At 42.9% G+C, this 19,351-nt stretch overlaps 1 protein-coding gene across 3 annotated transcripts in view; it reads right to left on the bottom strand.

The window, feature by feature from the left end:
* The window catches only part of LOC101340933 (receptor-type tyrosine-protein phosphatase eta-like), a 44,178-nt gene that overhangs the window by 11,794 nt on the left and 13,033 nt on the right, over nt 1-19,351 (bottom strand). For 2 of the 3 annotated variants that reach the window (XM_023741835.1, XM_023741837.1), the window contains 12 exons: nt 16,871-17,128; nt 16,336-16,593; nt 15,364-15,633; nt 12,697-12,984; nt 9,763-9,894; nt 7,716-7,923; nt 7,472-7,599; nt 6,972-7,056; nt 3,288-3,329; nt 2,765-2,773; nt 2,575-2,662; nt 182-272 (listed from right to left, as the gene is read on the bottom strand). In XM_023741835.1, coding sequence (XP_023597603.1) covers nt 182-272; nt 2,575-2,662; nt 2,765-2,773; nt 3,288-3,329; nt 6,972-7,056; nt 7,472-7,599; nt 7,716-7,923; nt 9,763-9,894; nt 12,697-12,984; nt 15,364-15,633; nt 16,336-16,593; nt 16,871-17,128 — 1,857 coding nt within the window. The remainder of the gene's footprint in view (nt 1-181; nt 273-2,574; nt 2,663-2,764; nt 2,774-3,287; nt 3,330-6,971; nt 7,057-7,471; nt 7,600-7,715; nt 7,924-9,762; nt 9,895-12,696; nt 12,985-15,363; nt 15,634-16,335; nt 16,594-16,870; nt 17,129-19,351) is intronic. The other variant, XM_023741836.1, reaches the window with a different exon arrangement.

The raw sequence follows: 19,351 nt of genomic DNA, 5'->3' as shown, positions 1-19,351 counted from the left end.
AGTTGCACACACGAGAGGAAAAAAAAGAAGTATAAAATGGCAACACTGGGCTTCTATCACACCTTAAATGTGCATAGCTTGACATTTTACAGCCATGGCCTCATACTCCCTTCTCTACTGTTAGGGATGTGATGGCTAGTGACAGAGAAAAAGGGAAGATAATATGGATAAAATAACTTACAGGGCAGAACATTATTATAGCGATTCTTCCCTCTATTCTCAGCCAGTTCAGCTGCATATTTAGGTTGACTAATTCCAACAAGCTTCAGGTCCTGAAAACAAAGTGAGTTGTTCATTTAGTCTTTAGATATTATTTGTTGAGCACAGAGTATGACAGAACAAATGAAATACATAAATTAAAAGAAAAGAAAATCAGTTCAGAGGCTTAGGGTCATGGTTTTGAGGGACATTTCAGTCAATTGGCCTAATATTTATTTCGGTGCCTCTGCTCTACCTCTGTTGTGTAGTGCCTGAAGTCTTAAAAGTTTCAGAGCTGCCATCCAAAGTACAATTGTTCTCCATTCACTGGGAGCACCAGAGGAGGGAGGGTCAGGAATCAGTGGAGGAAATGGAATATGTGTCTAATCACCTCCACGAACAACTGCCTCCTTTGCCATGAGCTCAGAAGAACTGGATGGTAGCCAGCTACCATTACAGAATATTCAGATCAAAGATTCTATAGCTGAATCATGATCAAAAGGGGGGAAATGAGAAACATAATTTAAAATTCTCACGGAATCTAAAATTTCTGGAGCCACTGAGGCTGGATGACCACCTGAAACTATTACCCTAAGGAAATCTTTAAACCTTGAACTGAAACTATTCCCTGCAGTCATCTTTGAACCAAATGACAGTTTATTCTAATTAGAAAAGAATGTCTGCATTAAGCATGGTACACTTTTAAAGTATGTGATCAAACTGACAAAACAACTCAAAAGGTTAGATAAGAAGCTTAGATGGGCAGTGAGTTGGTGTTAATGATGGTGAAAAGAGTTTGGAAAAGGTTATCAAGAAAGGTAGCACAACTTGAAGAATGTAACTGACGTGACTGAATTATACCTGTAGAAATTGATGAAGTGGTATATGTTTTGTTGTGCATATTTTCACCCAAAGATAAATAAATAAATTTTAAAAAAGAAAAGGAAAAAATAATCCTTGCCTTCAAGGAGCCTACAACTTGGGGCATGAAGTTGGGGGGAGGGGTGCAGACAGAAATAACTAATGTTACTACAAGACAGAATTAAACAAATGCTGATTAGTAAACAAGACGCAAGTCAGAGATGAAACAGAGCAGTCGTCTGAGGACACAGAAATCAAGTCCTCTAATGGGATCAGAGAAAATGACATGGAGGAGACAAGGTGTGAGGTGTGTTTTAAGTGGTGTAGTAGGTTGAATGGTGGCCCCCAAAAAGTATGTCCACATCCTAATGCCCAGAACTTGAGAAAGTGGCCTTATGTGGAAAAAGAGTCTTTGCAGATGTAATTAAGGATCTTGAGATGAGATCATATCTGGGTGGACCCTAAATCCAATGACATGTCCTTACAAGAGACACGCTGAGCAGCGACACATAGAGAAAAGGAGATAGCCATGTGAAGATGGAGGCAGAGATTGGAGTAGTATAGCCACAAGGCAAGGAATGCTAGAAGCTACCAGAAGCTGGGAGAGATAAGAAAGGATTCTTCCCTAGAGCCTTCAGAGGGCCCTGCCAACACTTTGATTTCTCGCTTCTGACCTTCAGAACTATGAGAGAATAAACTTCTGTTGTTTTAAGCCACCAGATTAGTGGTAATCTGTTACAAGAGCCCTAGGAAACTAATACAAGTGGTAAGTAGGATTTCAATAAAGAGAACGATGCCACAGCAGGGGCAGCACATAAAGGACGAGTATGCACAGCTGATTCTGAGCAAGGTTGTTCCCGGGCAGTCTGGGGTAGAGCATACGATGGCCTGAAAGGCAGAAACCCGCCAAGGAATGCCTCCTACAGGGTTTCATGTAATCTTCATGGGTCAACACCAACCACACAGTCATCCAGCCCCAGACCCCAAAGTACCCCATCTAGTTTATTTCCAGCTCATATAGCTTCCTAATTACTCTAGTTGATAGTCCCTTAGCTTGAATTCTCACTCTCTATACTCTCTGCTAATCTTCAGATATCAATAAGATTAAACACATACTCCACTAGAAGTAGGTTTCCTGAGTGGCACAAATAGTTAAGCACTCCACTACTAACAGAAAGGCTGGTGGTTCAAACCCACCCAGAAGCACCTGGCAATCTGCTTTAAAAAGGTCACAGCCATAAAAACCCTATGGAGCAGTTAGTTCTGCTCTGCACACATGGGGCTACCATGGGTAAGAATCTACTCAGGGCAACTAGCAACAGCCACCACTAGAACCACAGTCGACACGGCCACAGTGGGGCTCCAGGAATATGCAAGAGCATCTCTCCTGGCTCTGAGAGGGTCTCTCTCCTCTTACCCAAAACGGCATCATTAAAACCAAAATGGGAAGTTTTCCAACTTTCCAGAAAAACACACTATAAGGCAATTAAGAACACACGACTGACAACCACTTACCTCATATTCTTCTGCAAACCCACAGTTGGAGTCAGCTTGTTGTTTCTTAAAGTAGGCCTCAAAATTCTCCACTTTGATCAACTTGGATCTAAGGAAACAAAACAACTTATGAGGAGTTTTTGCATTTAATAAAGTTCATATCAAAATAGAAAAATACAAGTGGTAAAAAAATTTTTTTTTTTTTACTCACTTTTTAGGTCTTTATCACAGAAAGGGAAAGAAAACAAACAATTAGAAACATTGACTCAATCATGACTTTGGAGATAATAGTAAACATCTTCCCAAAAGAACAAAACCAAGAGTATAATTTGGGAGGGGCCAGGCGAGGTCACTGTAATCTTATTTACAAAACAGTGATATACGTAGGAGATTCGATTTCTAGACCAAGTTATGTAGCTGACTGGCTTTATAACTTTAAGTTCCTCTATCCCTCTAGATCTTGGTAACCCATTTATTAAAAAAAAAAAAAAAAAAAAAATGTAATCCCATCACAAAATATACATTTGTCAGTAGAATATGGCAAGGAAAACAGCTCCAGGAAACTAATAAAACATAAACTCCTTGCAGAATAACAGAGCAACAATCTTCAGATGATTATGGGTAAATGTGTCAATCAGGAGAAATGACAGATGTTCCATAAAAAATTCTTCAGATGGTCACTGAACAGACTGGGGGATTAAATATCTTAAAATAGAGCTCTCACAGGTACTTACTTAATTTGAGAAAAGGACATTTCATTGTTCTTTTCATCTTTCCTGTTTGAAAGAAAAAAAGACCCATTAGACAAAAAGGTTAATTCTGTGTTTTCCCCCTTTCATGGACATTATATATTTACATATGTTGTTTTTCTGTTTTTGATTAGTTATTTATCTCTGCTCTGATCTTTGTTCAGGCTTAGTTTGCTCTTCCCTTTCTAGTCCCTCAAATTGTCAAGTTAGGCTACTGAACGTTGAGATCTTTCTCCTTTTATCATGTAGGCATTCATTGCTATAAGTTTGCCTCTGAGTATGGCCTTCACTGCATCCCTTAAGTTTTGGTATCTTCTACCTTCAATTTCATTTGACTCTGAGAAATCTGTAATTTATCTTTTAATTTCTTCCTTGACCCACTGGTAGTTTAACAGTGCATTGTCTAATTTCCATACGTAATGGGAATATGGGGCTCATTATACTATTGCTTGCACTTTGGGGAATGTTTGATATTTTCCATAACAAAAAAGCTTCCTTAAAAAGTAGGATATTTACCAACAGCATTCTTTACCGAGATGGAAAAACTAATCATTAACTTTATATAGAAAGGATAGATGATCCAGATAAGGAAAACATTACTGAGAAGAAGAACAAAGTAGGAGGCCTTGCATTACCCAACCTCAGAACCTACTATACAGCTATGGTAGTCAGAACAGCCTGGTACTGGTACAATGACAGATACACTGGCCAATGGAACAGAATCAAGAACCCACATGTAAATCCATCTACCTATGGCCACCTGATCTTTGACAAAAGTCCAAAGTCCATTAAATGCAGAAAAGACGGTCTTTTTAACAAACAGTGTTGGCAAAACTGGATGTTCATCTGTAAAAAAATGAAACAGGACCCATATCTCACATCACACACAAAAACTAATTTAAAATGGATCAAAGACCTAAACATAAAACCAAAAACTATAAAGATCATGGAAGAAAAAACAGGATCAACGCTAGAGGCCCTAATACACAGCATTAACAGGATATAAACCATAACTAACAACACACAAACTCCAGAAGATAAGCTAGATAATTAGGATCTTCTAAAAATTAAAGACTTATGCTCATCAAAAGACCTCACCAAAGGAGTAAAAAGAGAACCTACAGACTGGGAAAATTTTTTGGCTATGACATATCCAACGAAGGTCTAATCTCTAAAATCTACAGGAAAATCCAACACCTCTACAACAAAAAGACAAATAATCTAATTAAAAAATGGGCAAGAGATATGAACAGACACTTCACCAAAGAAGACATTCAGGCAGCTAACAGACACATGAGGAAATGTTCGAGATCACTAGCCATTAAAGAAATGCAAATCAAAACTACAACGAGACACCATCTCACCCTGACATTACTGGCATCAATCAAAAAAACAGAAAATAAGGAGTTCAGTGACAAGGGCCAGAAGGCAGAAGGGGACAAGGAAGCTGGTGATAGGGAACACAAGATTGAGTAAGGATATTGTTGATGTGTTGTGAGATTGTTAACCATTGTCATAGGGCAACATTTGTAGTAAGTGTTAAATGAGAAACTATTTTGTTCTGTAAGCCTTCATCTTAAGTGAGAATAACAGCACAATTGGAAGAGCATAGTCTATGTCACTGAAATGTGTATGTAGAAATTTTTGAAATGGTGTATCTTTGGCTATGAGTATTTTCACCAAAAAAAAAAAAAAAAATGGTTGAGAAGTTAGAAGGTTGATATGTAGTGGGGTTGTTAACCAATGTCGTAAAACAACGTGTACTACTGTTTCATGAGAAACTATTTGTTCTGTAAGCCTTCACCTGAAGTACAATAAAATATAAAAAAAAAATGGGAAAACTAGATATTATGCCCCTCCTGGTGTGATGCAATGTGAAGTACACAGAACCACCTATAAAGTATTTTTGCCAATAAAAGTTAAACCTGAAAAAAAAAAAAAAACAGAAAATAACAAATGTTGGAGAGGTTGTGGGGAGACTCTATGTACTGCTGCTGGGAATGCAAAATGGTACAACCACTATGGAAAATGATATGGCGACTCCTTAAAAAGCTAGAAATAGAAATATCATAGCATCCAGCAATCTCCTAGGAATATATCCTAGAGAAGTAAGAGCCATCACACAAAGAGACACACAAACTCACATTCATTGCAGTGTTATTCACAATAGCAAAAAGTTGGAAACAACGTAAGTGCTCATCAACAGATGAATGGATGAACAAACTATGGTACATACATACAATGGAATACTATGCAACAATAAAAAAAACAGTGATGAATCTGCAAAACATCTCACAATATGGATGAATCTGGAAGATAGTATGCTGAGTAAAATAAGTCAATCACAAAAGGACAAATACTGTATAAGACCACTATTACAAAAACTCATGAAAAGGTTTACACACAGAAGGAAACAATCTTTGATGGTTACAGGGAGAGGAAGGGTGGGGAGGAAAAAACACTAACTAGATAGAAGGTAAGTGGTAACTTTGGTGAAGGGTAAGACAGTATACAATACTGGGGAAGTCAGCACAACTTGACCAAGGCAAAGTCACAGAAGCTTCACAGACACATCCAAATGCCCTGAGGGACTGAGTTATTAGGCTAAAGGCTGGGTACCACTGTCTTGGAGAACATCTAGCTCAATTGGCATGACACAGTTTATAAAGAAAACATTCCACATCTGACTGTGGTTAAGTATTAGTGTCTGGGGTCTTAAAAGCCTGCAAACAGCCATCCTAGCTACATCTACTGGTCCCATCCCAGCTGGAGCAAAGGAGAATGAAGAAAACCAAAGACACAAGGGAAAGGTTAGTCCAAAGGACTAATGGACCACAACTACCACAACCTCCACCAGACTGAGCCCAAAACAACTAGATGGTGCCCAGCTACCACCACAAACTGCTCTGACAGGAATCACAATAGAGGGTCCCTGACAAAGCAGGGAAAAAAATGTACAAAATTCAAACTCACAAAAAAAAAAAAGACTTGCTGGTTTGACAGAGACTGGAGAAATCTCAAGAGTATGGCCCTAGACACCCTTTTAACTCAGTACTGAAGTCACTCCCAAGGTCCACCCTTCAGCCAAATATTAGACAGGTCTATAGGGCAAACAATAACACATGTGAGGAATGTGCGTGCAAACTTGAAGAACATGCCTCACAGTTCAATCATGTATACAAGACTAAATGAGCACACAGCCCAAAAGCAGAGATGAGAAGGGAGGAAGGGACAGGGAAACTGGATGAATGGGAACAGGAAACCCAGGGTGCAGAAGGGCAGAGTGTGGACATATCGCAGGGCTGGCAACCAACGTCACAAAACCATTTGTATACTGCTAATGAGAAACTAATTAGCTCTATAAACTTTTACCTAAATCACAACAAAAAATAAATAACAAACAAAAAGTAGGATATTATTATTAACATGGAGTTCCTAGGTAGTGCAAATAGTTAACACGTGCAGCTGCTAACTAAAAGGTTGGGGGTTCAAGTCCACCCAGAGATGTCTCGGAAGAAAAGCCTGGTGACCTAGTTCCGAAAAATCAGCCACTGAAAACCCTACGGAACACAGTCCTACTCTCACACACGAGGCCACCATGAGCTGGAACTGACTTGGAAGCCACTGTTTGTTTATTTATTCTTATTAACATAAGCAGTCATCAGTCACCTTTTATTTCTCCAGAAGATGAAGCCTCCCACAGCCACAACCAGGGCACCAAAGATACAGCCAAACACTGCTCCACAGATGACACCTGGGAAAAGCCCAAACAGGAGGCACGTCAGGAGGGTTCACACAGGAGCACATGCTGCACGAACGACCAGCCCAGGATCCCACGCACTAAAATTCACAGATGCGCCTGGCACATGGGCACAAATGACTATACTGAAATAAAAGGACGAAACAGTTTTTGCAGATTCTAAGTGCAACAGGCATTCAGAGATGAACAGTGGTGGGGGGGAGCAGGAAGGAGTGCTGTCAGTGACCTCAGGGGAGGAAGCAGAACTGAGCCATGGAGGCCAAGTGACATCTTAACTTCCAAGAGGGGAGAGCTGGCATGTCAACCCTCCTGGGCGCCCAGGGAAGGAATAGAGACACTGGGCCTTCTATGGACACAACTCAAGGAAAAACCCCCTGAATTGCAAAGAGCACTGTTGTTTTTCCTCTACCTGGATCCTGGGGCAAGTCAATGGCCTTTGAATATTCACTGAAGGACACATAGCTCCGGGTTCCATTTATGAGTCCACAGTTTTGAGGGCAGTTAAAGACAATTTTGGTGAAACCAGCCACAGATGCCCTGTGAGAGACAAAAAGAAAAAAGAGGCGGCTGAGATGTATCCAATGCCCCAGGCATGTAGAGCTTTGTACTCACGGGGCTCAGCCCCTCAAAGAGCAGAAATCAGACAACATTACCGGTAGGAGCTGAGAGGTTCCAACTTCCCGTTGCGATAGCCACACGTGGTTGACTCATTGCCGACATCAATTTCATATTTCAAGACTTCAGACAAGCCCTGAGAATAATTCTCGTCTGTTGTTATGAGGTATGTCACATAAGTATCTGAGGCCTCCTTTTTGAAATCTTCATATGTATATTTCAAAACATTTGGTGATGGACGCTTAGCTAAGAAAGGCATGCAGAAATCATAAGAAAGTGATGGCAGACAGTGATTTAAAATCACATACATTATGAGATGCATATAAATAATGATGGTGACATGGGGATAACGGTAACAGTGACCATCTCTCAGTGTCCTCTCTGTGCCAGGCGCTGTTCTAAGTGCTTTACTGATATCAACTCATTTAACCCACACAATAATGTCATCACGGAGGCTTATGGTTTGTTTGTTGCCATCGAGTCAGTTCCAACTCATGGTGACCCCATGTGTGCAGAGTAGAACTGCTCCATAGGGCTTTCAAGGCTGTGACCTTTTGGAAGAAGATTGCCAGCCCTGCCTTCTGAGGCACCTCTGGGTGGATATGAACCACCAATGTTTCAGCTAGGTTTATTATTCCCATTTTACAGATGAAGAAATGAAGGCATAGGAAGCTAAAGGACCTCGCCCATGGTCACACTGCCTATGAGGTGGAACTGGATTTCTAAGCCAGACCATCTGCCTCAGAGCCTGTGGTCTCATTTACCAAGGCTGTGGAAGCTTCCGAGGCAGAGAAAGAGGAAGCCGAATGCTTGAGCCCCCATGTGGTAAGAGGCGGAGCAGGGGTCTGACCATTACACACACTGCCTCTCTCATTCAGCAAAGGTCTGATCCTGGGAGGTGCTGAAAACCATCGCAGCAAAATGACTAAGAGCTTGACACATACCCAAAATAAAAAGACAGGAAGAGAGAGACCTCAACATCACTTTTTGAAATTTTCTGCAGATCCACGATCCCAGCCAATTCCTCATCTTCCAGGGACCCCCATTCCTCACCGTGCATGTGATCTCACCCTTAATCAAGACCAGGACGGCACATGGGTTGAGCGACTGAGCACAGAAGGCACTGCCTCATTCACATTTAGTTTACAGAATCACCAAAAACAACAAAACTTGGCATTTTAGACCTAGGCCTTGTGTGAGGCACCCACATGCAGAAAACCTCGAATCATTCCCTTTGTATTGCCAGAGAATGTAATGGAACCCTTTAAGGAGAAGCAGCTTTAATCCATGGAGATGCTCTTTTTAAATTCACACTAATGAATGCAAATCATCTTCTACTTCAAGAGAAAGTCATCCTCTGGGGATGACTGTGACTGTTGTGAGTGTGTGTGTGTGTGTGTGTGTGTGTGTGAGACAGAGAGAAAGAGAGAGACAGAGAGAAGGTTGGTTAAGACTAATATTCTACCAACTAGAAGATCCTGTGTTGTAAGAGAGGGAAAACCCAGTTCAGAGGTCAGTAAACTATGACCCATGGGGCAAATGCAACCTACCACCTGTTTTGGTAAGTAAAGCTCTACTGGAACACAGCCACCTTCATTCTTTATGTATTGTCTATAGCCTGCTTTCAAGGTCCCCAGGTGGCTGGCTCCTAAGCTAAAGGTTGCCAGTTTGAACCCATCCAGCAGCACTGCAGAAGGAAGGCCTGGCAATCTGCTTCCAAAAGGTCACAGTTACGAAAACCCCATGGAGCACATTTCTACTCTGCACACACAGGGTCGCCATGAGTCAGAACCAACTCGACAGCAACGGGCATGGCGGTTTTCATGTTACAACAGCAGAGCTGAATCACTGCATCAGACACTATATGGTCTGCAAAGCTTAAAATATTTGCTATCTAGCCCTTTGCACAAAAAGTTTGCTGAACCAGATCATCAAGCAAATCGCTCCAGGGTCTGAGTACCAAAATGTGGGCTACAGAGTAAAAGAGAGACATATATTTGTATCGTTAATATGTCTCAGTGGGCACAGAAATGGCAGCCGGTCACGGCATCACTCACTGGTTACCCTGACCGGACCCCCCCTTACCCTTCCCGGTGGTGAGAATGAGAGCGTAGGCTTTGATCGGTCCATGGCTGTCATTAAACTCACTGAACGTAACCTTTATTGAATTATGACTGACAGGCGTGATGACAGGGGCTTCAGCTGGAGGAGGAGGGTCTGAAACAAAACAAAACAAGACATGGTCACCCGACATTTGAAAGTCAGAGAAAATTCTCCTTAAGATCGCTCCTCCCCGGAAGCTATGTGCTCGGCTCATCCAAAGCAAATCCAGAAGTAAGGGGCAGAGGAGGAAACTGGTGGGGAAAAGAGACAGTGGATCCCTCGGGGAGCTAGCCTAGTCCACAATGACCCTTAAAACATGGCCACCCACATCGTCAGGGTGGGCTCCTGGCTGCCTTGTTTGTGCAAGCCCCTCCAGACCCAAGATAGACCAGGTTCCTCATCTTGAGAACGGGGGTGAAAGCAGGAGAGTGAGAGAGACTGGGGGGGTGGAACTGTCACGCGTGGACTAGGCTGCTATGAGCAGACACCTGCCCACCACACGGACTTCACACTGGGGAACAATCAGTCCTCTGAAAAGGACGATGGCACAGATACCCAGGGAAGCAAAGAGGAGATGAGGAGAGAACACACTTGCTCCTGGGGCCCAGCTGCATTCCTGCCATGTCCTGTATACTGTTGTTGTAAACTGCTATCAAGTCAGCCCTCAACTCATGGCCATCCTACACACAAGGAAGTCAATGAAATGAAATGCTGCCCACTCCTGAGCCATCCCACGACTGATTGTGGACTGGACTCTTGTGATCCATAGGGTTACATTGGCTGATTTTCGGAAGTAGATCACCAGGCCTTTCTTCCTAGTCCATCTTAGGCTGGAAGCTCTGCTGAAACCTATTGAGTATCAGAGCAACACATAAGCCTCCAATGACAGACAGACTGACTGACAGACTCTGCATGAGGTACACTGGCCGAGAATCTAACCCAGGTCTTGCACATGGAAGTCCCCATTTTTGCGGGAGTTGGTTTAAAATATCACCAAAAGGAATTCAACCAGCCCTCTTCCCAGAAACCAGAAAAGCCCACACCAGAATGTTCCATGGACAACCTTCATGATCTGTGCGTCTTTCCTTTCCCTTCCAAGCTAAGCTTGCAGAGCCACTCACTGAATTAACACAAAAGGAAGAAAACACTGAACTGAAGATGATCCCTCTCCACACACAAACTCTCCACCTAAATTTGTCTCCCACAGACAGTTTGGGTTGTTTCTTCATTTTTATCATTATATCCAAGATTCAGGGAGACTGAGAAAACGGAACTCCAGAAACATCACGACACGGTTCTCTAAACCTGAGCCAACCAATATAGTAGCCACTCGCCACACATGGCCGCACATGAAATGTAGTTAGTTCCAGTTCAGATGTGCTGTAAATGTAAAATACACAATGAATTTCCAAGGCTTACTATGAAAAACGAAACCCTGATGGCACAGTGGTTAAGAGCTACAACTGCTAACCAAAAGGTCGGCAGTTCGAATCCACCAGGTGCTCCTTGGAAACTCTGTGGGTAGTTCTGCTCTGTCCTATAGGGTCACTACAAGTTAGAATCAACTCGATGGCAACGGGTTTGGTTTTTAGTATGAAAAAAGAACGTAAAATGGTTCAATATTTTATACAGGTTACACGTTGCAATGACAATATTTTAACATACTGTGTTCACTAACATGTTATTCAAATTAATCTCAGCTCTTTTCTGTTTTCAGGCTCTTAATTCTTTGTAGCTCGCACTGTATTTCTATCGGACAGTGCAGAAACTACAGGCTTCGGCAACCTCTCGAGGAGCTGACAGCAGTGAACACGTGAGGACACTGTCCCCAAGCCTAACTGTCAGCTGCCTCAACAGAGGCTTCCCGACACATACTCCTGACTTTTCCATCAGCTATTGGACTCCCAGGAGCCCTGGTGGAGCAGTGGTGAAGAGCGTGACTGCTAACCAAAAGGTTGGCAGTTCAAATCCACCAGGAACTGACCTATTTTCTGGAAATATTCTGATGCTCTAAAGAAAACACGTATAGCAGTCAAAGAACACAAAGGGAGACAGACCCCATCAGGTTGGTCCAAGACAATACCACCTTGCAAGGACATGGGAAGGAAAGGACAGCTGAAAATGAAGCAAAGACGTGGGAAGCAATTTGTTTCCAAGCACACACAGACCAAAAAAAGGGGGAAGAGGGGCACTAAAAAAATCAACTCTGCCTCAACAACAATAAATAAAATAAACTATTAAAAATAATAAAACTGCAGAAAAAACAATCCACTGTGCAGTGAGTGTCTACTGTGCCCCAAAACAGCTTGGGAGTTTGTGAAAACTACAGAGTCCAGGAAAATAGGAATCTTGACCAAATATCTGATAATATTAAGAAATTATTATTACATTTCTAAGCGTGATTATAATAGTAATATGGTTATGTTTAAAAGGAAAAAAAAGAGTCTCTATTGTTGACAAATAAAATGATCTACTGACTGGGACTGGTTTCAGAGTAATCCAGTGAGGGTGAAGGGAAGGAAAAGATACAAATGAAACAATCTCAGCCAATTGCTGGTAACTGTTCAACTGGACGCCCAACAATGGGCACACAGGTTTCATTATACTGTCCTCTACTTTTGTATGTATTTGAACATTTCTCTAAAATTTTTTTTTTTTTTAATGAAGTAAGAGAACTCACTACTTAAAAGAAAACATGGCAATGAATTATTCTGCGAAGCAAAGGGACCTTTTGGAATATACAAAATGAGTTTCTTCTTATTCTGCTTTTCCAGACTTCTACGGAATGGGTTGCCACTCTGTGCCAATAAAAGTAAGTATTTTAAAGAAAATTTAAAACAGATTTCTCGGCCACGCTCGCAGACATGCCAGGGTGCCCACCATGCCACCTGACTACTCTTCTGCTCGAATACCCACCTGTGCTATCAGTGGTGCAGGTTTTTTGGACGGAGGATGCATTCTTTCCACAGGACAAGGTGGTGATGCTGATGTTATACGAGGTACAAAAATTCAAATGTGTGACTTCTGCCATGCAGCTGGTGCCGTTCTCCAAGGAGCAGTTCTCTAGGCACGTCATGTTGTCACAGGCTCCACTGCTGACCTCCAGCTTAAAGCCAGCATTGTTGCCGGGAGGGAGGGCCCACGTGAGGACCAAGGTTGGCTCTTTGGGGACTGGCTCACAGCTGAAGTTCACCGGTGCGGCATCTGCAAGGCAAGCACAGCACCACATGAGATTCTGGAATTTCTGCCTTTGCAAACACCAAAGCACGGGGAGCAGTAAATCCTGGCCCATTGGTGATGAGCAGGCAGACATATGGTGTGGTGGAGGAGTCAGAGACTGACCCTGAATCGGGCAACACCAAGCTGTGTGACCTTAGGTCAAGAAGTCCCTGGGCGGCACAAAGCGTTAAGTGTTTCACTACCAGCAGAAAGGTTGGAGTTCTGAGCTCACCCAGAGGTGCCTCAGAAGACAAGCTGGGTGACCAGTTTCCAGAAGGTCACAGCCTTGAAAACCCTGTGGAGCACAGTTCTACTCTGCACACAGGGGGTAGCCAAGAGTCAGAATCAACTTGACAGCAACAAACGACAACCCTGGGTCAGGTACCCAACTGCTCTGGGCGTCGACTGCAAGACTATTTGAGGATTAAATGAAAGAATGGGTGTCAGTCACCAAGCAAGATGCCGGGAAAGAACAGGGGCTCCATGAGCAGAAGCTGGGTCATATCGTGAGTGGTAGCAACTTCACCTGCATCATCTCATTCTGGGCCTTTCAACCATCCTTCTCTAACAGGAATGGTTAATACTATCCCATTTTGCACATCAATCAGTTGAGGCTTAGAGAGTGTATTAGTTTCCTAGGGCCAAACCAAAAACCAAACCTGTTGCCATCAAGTCCACTCTGAACAAATTACCACTTTATCTGTTGTTGGTTTAAGACAACAGAAATGTATTGTCTCAGTTCTGAAGCCTAGAAGTTCAAAGTCAAGGCTGTCGGCAGGGTCATGCTCCCTCTGAAGGCTCTAGGGGAAGATCCTTTCCTGTCTCTTTCCAATTCTGGTAGCCCCAGGCATTTCTTGGCTTGTGGGGACATGATCCCAGTCTCTGCCTCCATCTTCACATGGCCATCTTCCCACTGTGTCTGTCTGTCTCTGTGTCTCTTCTCCTTTTTATAAGGACACCAGCCATTGGATTAGGGCCCACCTTACTCCAGTATGATCTCATGTTAACTAATTACATCTGCAAGGACCTTATTTGCAAATAAGGTCATATTCAAAGGTACCAGGGATTAGGACTTGAAAATATCTTTTGGGGCTATATAATTCAACCCATAACAGAGAGGCTAAGTAATTGGCTGAAAATGACACAGCTGGCAAGTGGTGGAGACCAAACAAGGTTCTAAACCCAAGTCCAGGGCACTTTCCACACACACAACATACTGCATAATCAGTGTAACTGGTGGGATCAGTTTCTTCATCTTTCAAAAGGGGTGTTATTTGCCCCATCCTTACCTCCCAGAGTTTTAATGAAGACCAGTATCACACTGATAGAATAGATATGGCAGTGTTCAAGAAAGACTCCAATAATCGGAACTATGAGCAGAAGTACCCCTAACCCATCTGCAAAACATTCCCCAGGCTACTCCTTGAAAGTATCCTCTGTTAAAAATAGAGGAGTCTTCCCTCTATCATACTTTTTGCATTGTGAGATTGGCAAGGACCAGGAAGGGCAAAAAAGTTGAGCATCCATTTTAACACTATCCTTTCCACCTTCAACGCAAAAGCCAAACTATAAACTACAAGGCCCAACATCATCCATGCCCCCACCCATTACCTCTCAGGCCTCACCTCCTATCCTCATCCTCTAGCTCCTGTGGATCCACTCCTGCCACCCTGAGCTCCTGCTCTTCCTCCAACACAGCAGGCACACTCCAGCCTCAGGGCCTTTGCACTGGCTGCTCCCTCAGCCTGGAATGCTCTACCTCCTGACATCTACAGGGCTGGCTCCTTCAAGTCCTTCAAGTGTTTGCCCAAAAATCATCTTTCCACTGAAGCCTTCACTGGGTGTCCTGGACAACAAACATTTCATTTCTCTCTTCACTGCTTTTCCCCCCTCTCCTTAGCACTGATCATTTATCCAATAAATTTGTTATTTATCTTCATTAGGGACTCTGGTGGCACAGGGGTTAAGAGCTCAGCAGCTAACCAAAAGGTTGGCAGTTCGAATCCACCAGCTGCTCCTTGGAAACCCTATAAGGCAGTTCTACTCTGTCCTATAGGGTCTTACGAGTCAAAATTGACTCGACCGCAACAAGTTTTATCTTGTTTATTATCTGTCTTTCTCATTAGAATCAAAGCTCCAGGAAGTCAGGGAGTTGTCTGTTTCATTTAACAGTGCCTGGCATATAGTAAGTGCTCAACAAATAGCACATCAACACAGCACTAACAAGCTAACAGGCTGTCTCAGCGAGCTCAGTGTTAATTATTGCAAAGGACACAGAACCTAATAACTAAAGACTGTACAGGTCCTGTTCGCAAGGTCAACAGCACATGGGAGGGAGGTCAAGAGGCAGCTGGGGCTACTCACCTGTACAGAATGACGCAGAGCTAGATGCCCCCTCAGTGACATTCCCAACTTGTGCGAAGATCTCTACTGTGTAAGATGAGCCAGGTATTAAACCACAGACTGTAGCATAGGTGGTTCCAACACCTGTGATGTTTTCTACTGGGTTGCTGGAATTTCCACTGATAAGAAGGCGGTAAGTGTACGTGCTAGAGGCGTTATCAAAGTTCTGCCAACTAAAGGCTGCTGCTGTGGTAGTGGTATTTATTTCAATGTTGGACACACTGCTGGGCCCTTTTTAAAAAAAAAAAAAAAAGAAGAAGCAGCAGCATGAATCAGCTTGACTTCCAGGACTATTTTACTTACTGCATCCAAAATACCCCGGCTCCTTTGGAGAAAAGAATGAATAAAACTATTATTTCCTGACTCATAAAATAGAAGCCTTCCCCAAAAGACATTCAGAAAATAATTACACAGATTATATCTCAGAAGAACTAAAGTTTTTCAGGTTTCTTTTAGTACTTTAAGTTTATCCAAAATCTATTTTCGACATATAATTCCCAGTATGTTTTTTAATTGGATTAATGAATAAGAAAAAGAAACTATAAACTACCCATCTTTACCATAAATGTAGGTCAAATATTAGCAAACCACTACCCTCACTGCTATATGCAAAGCTCCTCAACCTGGCAGAATCTTTACGCCAACATGACAGGGTGACCCTCCTCTAGTCTGTATTCCCAAGGAATTAATGGAACAGTTATATTTTTCATTGTCATAGAAACACTTTCTGCGACTAAAGACGATGCCAAGTTCACATAGCTTCTGCAGCGGCACCTCATGAAAACAGCAGACCTTTTGCTGAGGCCAATGTTTTCAAATTAAGCCATTTCAAATTCAGCCTGGAACCGAGAAATACAATCAACCCTTATCCAATCATTTAACCAACACTTACTTCCCACCCTCCAAGCGAAAATGGCGTCCTAAGAGACTTACGTGTGTATTCTGCGATGGAGCTGGATGTCCCTGGGACATCGCCCATTTCTGGAGTGATTGTGATGTTATATAGGGTGCCTGGCATTAGGCTGCTTAGAGTGATCTCTTTGAGGGGACCAACCGTTTTGTTACAGCTGACCTCAGGCTGTATATCTAAACGGTAGATGTACTGGAAAGTAGTGTCTGTGCTCTCCCACTTCAACTCCATTTCAGTTGTGGTGACACGCACCACGCGGATGCCAAACACCACACTGGACTCTGGGCCAAGAAAAGGAGGAAAAGGAAATCTATTATCAACTGTCATAAAGTCCAGCTTACTTCAAAGTGATTACCTCTGGCTGGTGGTTTACACGTGATTTTTTTTTTCTTTTTGCTTCTCAGTAGTTAATAAAATGAACATGCCTTACTGTTGTTATAAATTGTTTTTCAACATTTTTCTTTGCATAATTAGAAGGAAAACCCGACATTTACCAATTCTACTGATTTCCTTTAAGAAACATCACTGTTTCACTGAAAATACCATCTATTCACTTACCAGTTTGACCTTCAACTGTTTGAGGTGGCCCTTGTGTCCCATTTGGTCCTTGTGGAAATATTTCAAAATGATATTTGGTCCCAGGGTTTAAGCCACCAATGATAATACTATGGTTGGTGGTTGTTTCATTCCGAGGTTCTCCAGCTCCATCCCGTGTGGTAAGTATCTTAAACGAGTCTGAGTCATTGCTACTCCAAGCCAAGCCAATTTCCGTTGTGTTGACACTTGTCACTCGGAAGTCAGAGACTGGACCAGGGGCTGCAGGAAGAAAATAAATGAATAGATTAAGAATCTGTTTCTTTAGTAGATACTAAGATTCTGTTAAGGGTAATAGTATAATTTGAGAAAGATTAAAGGTGACGGTTAAAGAACATGATAAACGTAACTTCATTGAACTGTACACGTGAACATTGTTGAAATGGCAAATGTTTTGTTACATACATATTTACCACAATTTAAAAAAAAAAAAAAAACCCTTAGCAAACCAGAAACAAAAGAAAACTTTCTTTAAAAAAAAAGAGAAGAATCTATTTCTCCAGAAGACAAGGGTGACAAAATGCCACAAAATATTCACACTGGGATTAATTTCAAATTCAAGACACTTGATCTCTCTTTTTCTTCTTTGTGTTGCCACCTACAACACAAGCCCCTCAGAAACCGTGATTCTGCCCATCAAGAGAGCACTTGGCCACAGGACGGCAGAGACTGCGTGCTTCAGAGTCATCACAGGAAATGAGAAGAGGCGTGACCCCGCGGTCAAGGCTCAGGCTCTGGAACAGAACCTTGGCTGCTGCTGGCTGCTTATCCTTGAACACATGACTAAACCTCCCACGGCTACTATTTAGGGAGGTATTGCAGAGGCTGCTGTTCATCCCCAAAATCCATTATCCCCTCTCTTCTCAGTTGTAGATACCCAGATTTTCAGCTGGGGGCTGTTAGCTATGGGGCTGTTAGGGGAAAACAGACTACATTTCCCAGACTCCGTGTCAGCTAGATGTAGCCATATGACTAAGTTCTGGACAACAGTATGTGAGCAGAATTACTGTATGACTTCCAAGGTGAGAACACTTTCTTCTGCCCTTTCTCCTTCCTGCAGCTGGAATGTTGATGTGATGACTGGGGTTCAGGCTGCCATCTTGGGCAACAAGGTTGAAACAACAGGCTGAGGATAGTGTGGTGACAACATCTTGGGTCCTGGAAAGCCTTCATGAACCTATTCATGGTGGGTATAACAATAAAATCAATCTGACCCTGCTTCTTGTGTGTCTTTTTCTACTGCAGAAGCTGCAAAGCTAAAAAAATGCATCTCTTAGAGTTCCTTGTGGCTAGGATTCTGGGTGATTCAGATTCAGGCAATGAGATGACCTCCTCAAGTTGTGAAAGTGAGGCAGAGACCTTGCTTCTGCTGGTCAGCACAGTCATGAGGTGGCACAGGGTCTTTCTGCAGCATCATTACAGGAGCCAGTCATTCACTCTGCAGGTGCAGAGAGCTGGGGCATGAAGCATGCGTCTTCCGCTGGTGCCAATCTCACAGGCCTGGCCTGGCTCTGTGGTGGCTACATCTTCCTGACTCAAGATCGCAGCTAGGAACATGTACTCTTGGAGCCAACAACTACAGCAGAGGCTTCTTAACGCCTACCCTGCTGACTGTGACAAAGATGAGGACAGCCCAGGTGGTCCACTTTAACAGTGTTGGTCTAGGAGTCATTTCTGGTGGCGCAACCAAAGGCTTGCTCCACCCCTTTCCAAGGATTCCATAAACCCTCAATTCCTGGAGTGAAATCCCTTTCAGCTTAAAATAGCCCATAGTTTCAGCTTCCTGCCACAGAGCCCTGGCGAACAATCCACCATCTCCATCCTGCCTAGTACCCAACTGCTTTTACGTGAGAGAGAAACAAACTCCTGTCTTGTTTAAGCCACTGGTATTTGGGGTTTTTTGTACTCACAGCTGAACCTGAACCTAACAGAGAGATTAAACAGTAAAAGAATGGTGAAGAAGTAAAAGCAGACTCCATTCTCCCAAAGAGCTAATCCAGAAGACGTTTGAAAGAATGTTAAGATGCACATCCTGGGAAGAAACAGACACCTGAATAAAATATTCTTATGGGACAAGCCCTGGCTCCTGAGTCAGATATTCCTGGGCTCAGGTCCCCACTCCGCAGCTTACTAGCTCTGTGGCCTTGGGCAAATTGTTCAGCCATGCTGGGCTGTCTCTTACCTGTAAAACCAAAACAACCCAAACCAAACCCATTGCCATCAAGTCAATTCCGACTCACATCGACCTTCTAATACTTACTGTGAAGGTCACTACAATACAAGCAAAGCTCCTGGCACAGTGCTAAATGCATGGCTGATCTCCAATACCTTTATTCTATCACACTACTGTACTACTCAAAAAAACTCATTGTCATCCAGTCGATTCCGACTCATAGCAACCCTATAGGACAGAGGAGAACTGCCCCATAGAGTTTCCAAGGAGCG

Source organism: Trichechus manatus, unplaced genomic scaffold, assembly GCF_000243295.1.
Source record: "Trichechus manatus latirostris isolate Lorelei unplaced genomic scaffold, TriManLat1.0 scaffold00191, whole genome shotgun sequence".
Classification (NCBI taxonomy): domain Eukaryota; kingdom Metazoa; phylum Chordata; class Mammalia; order Sirenia; family Trichechidae; genus Trichechus; species Trichechus manatus.
The sequence above is the reverse complement of the archived record's forward strand: the minus strand, read 5'-3'. Positions and strand labels throughout refer to the sequence as shown.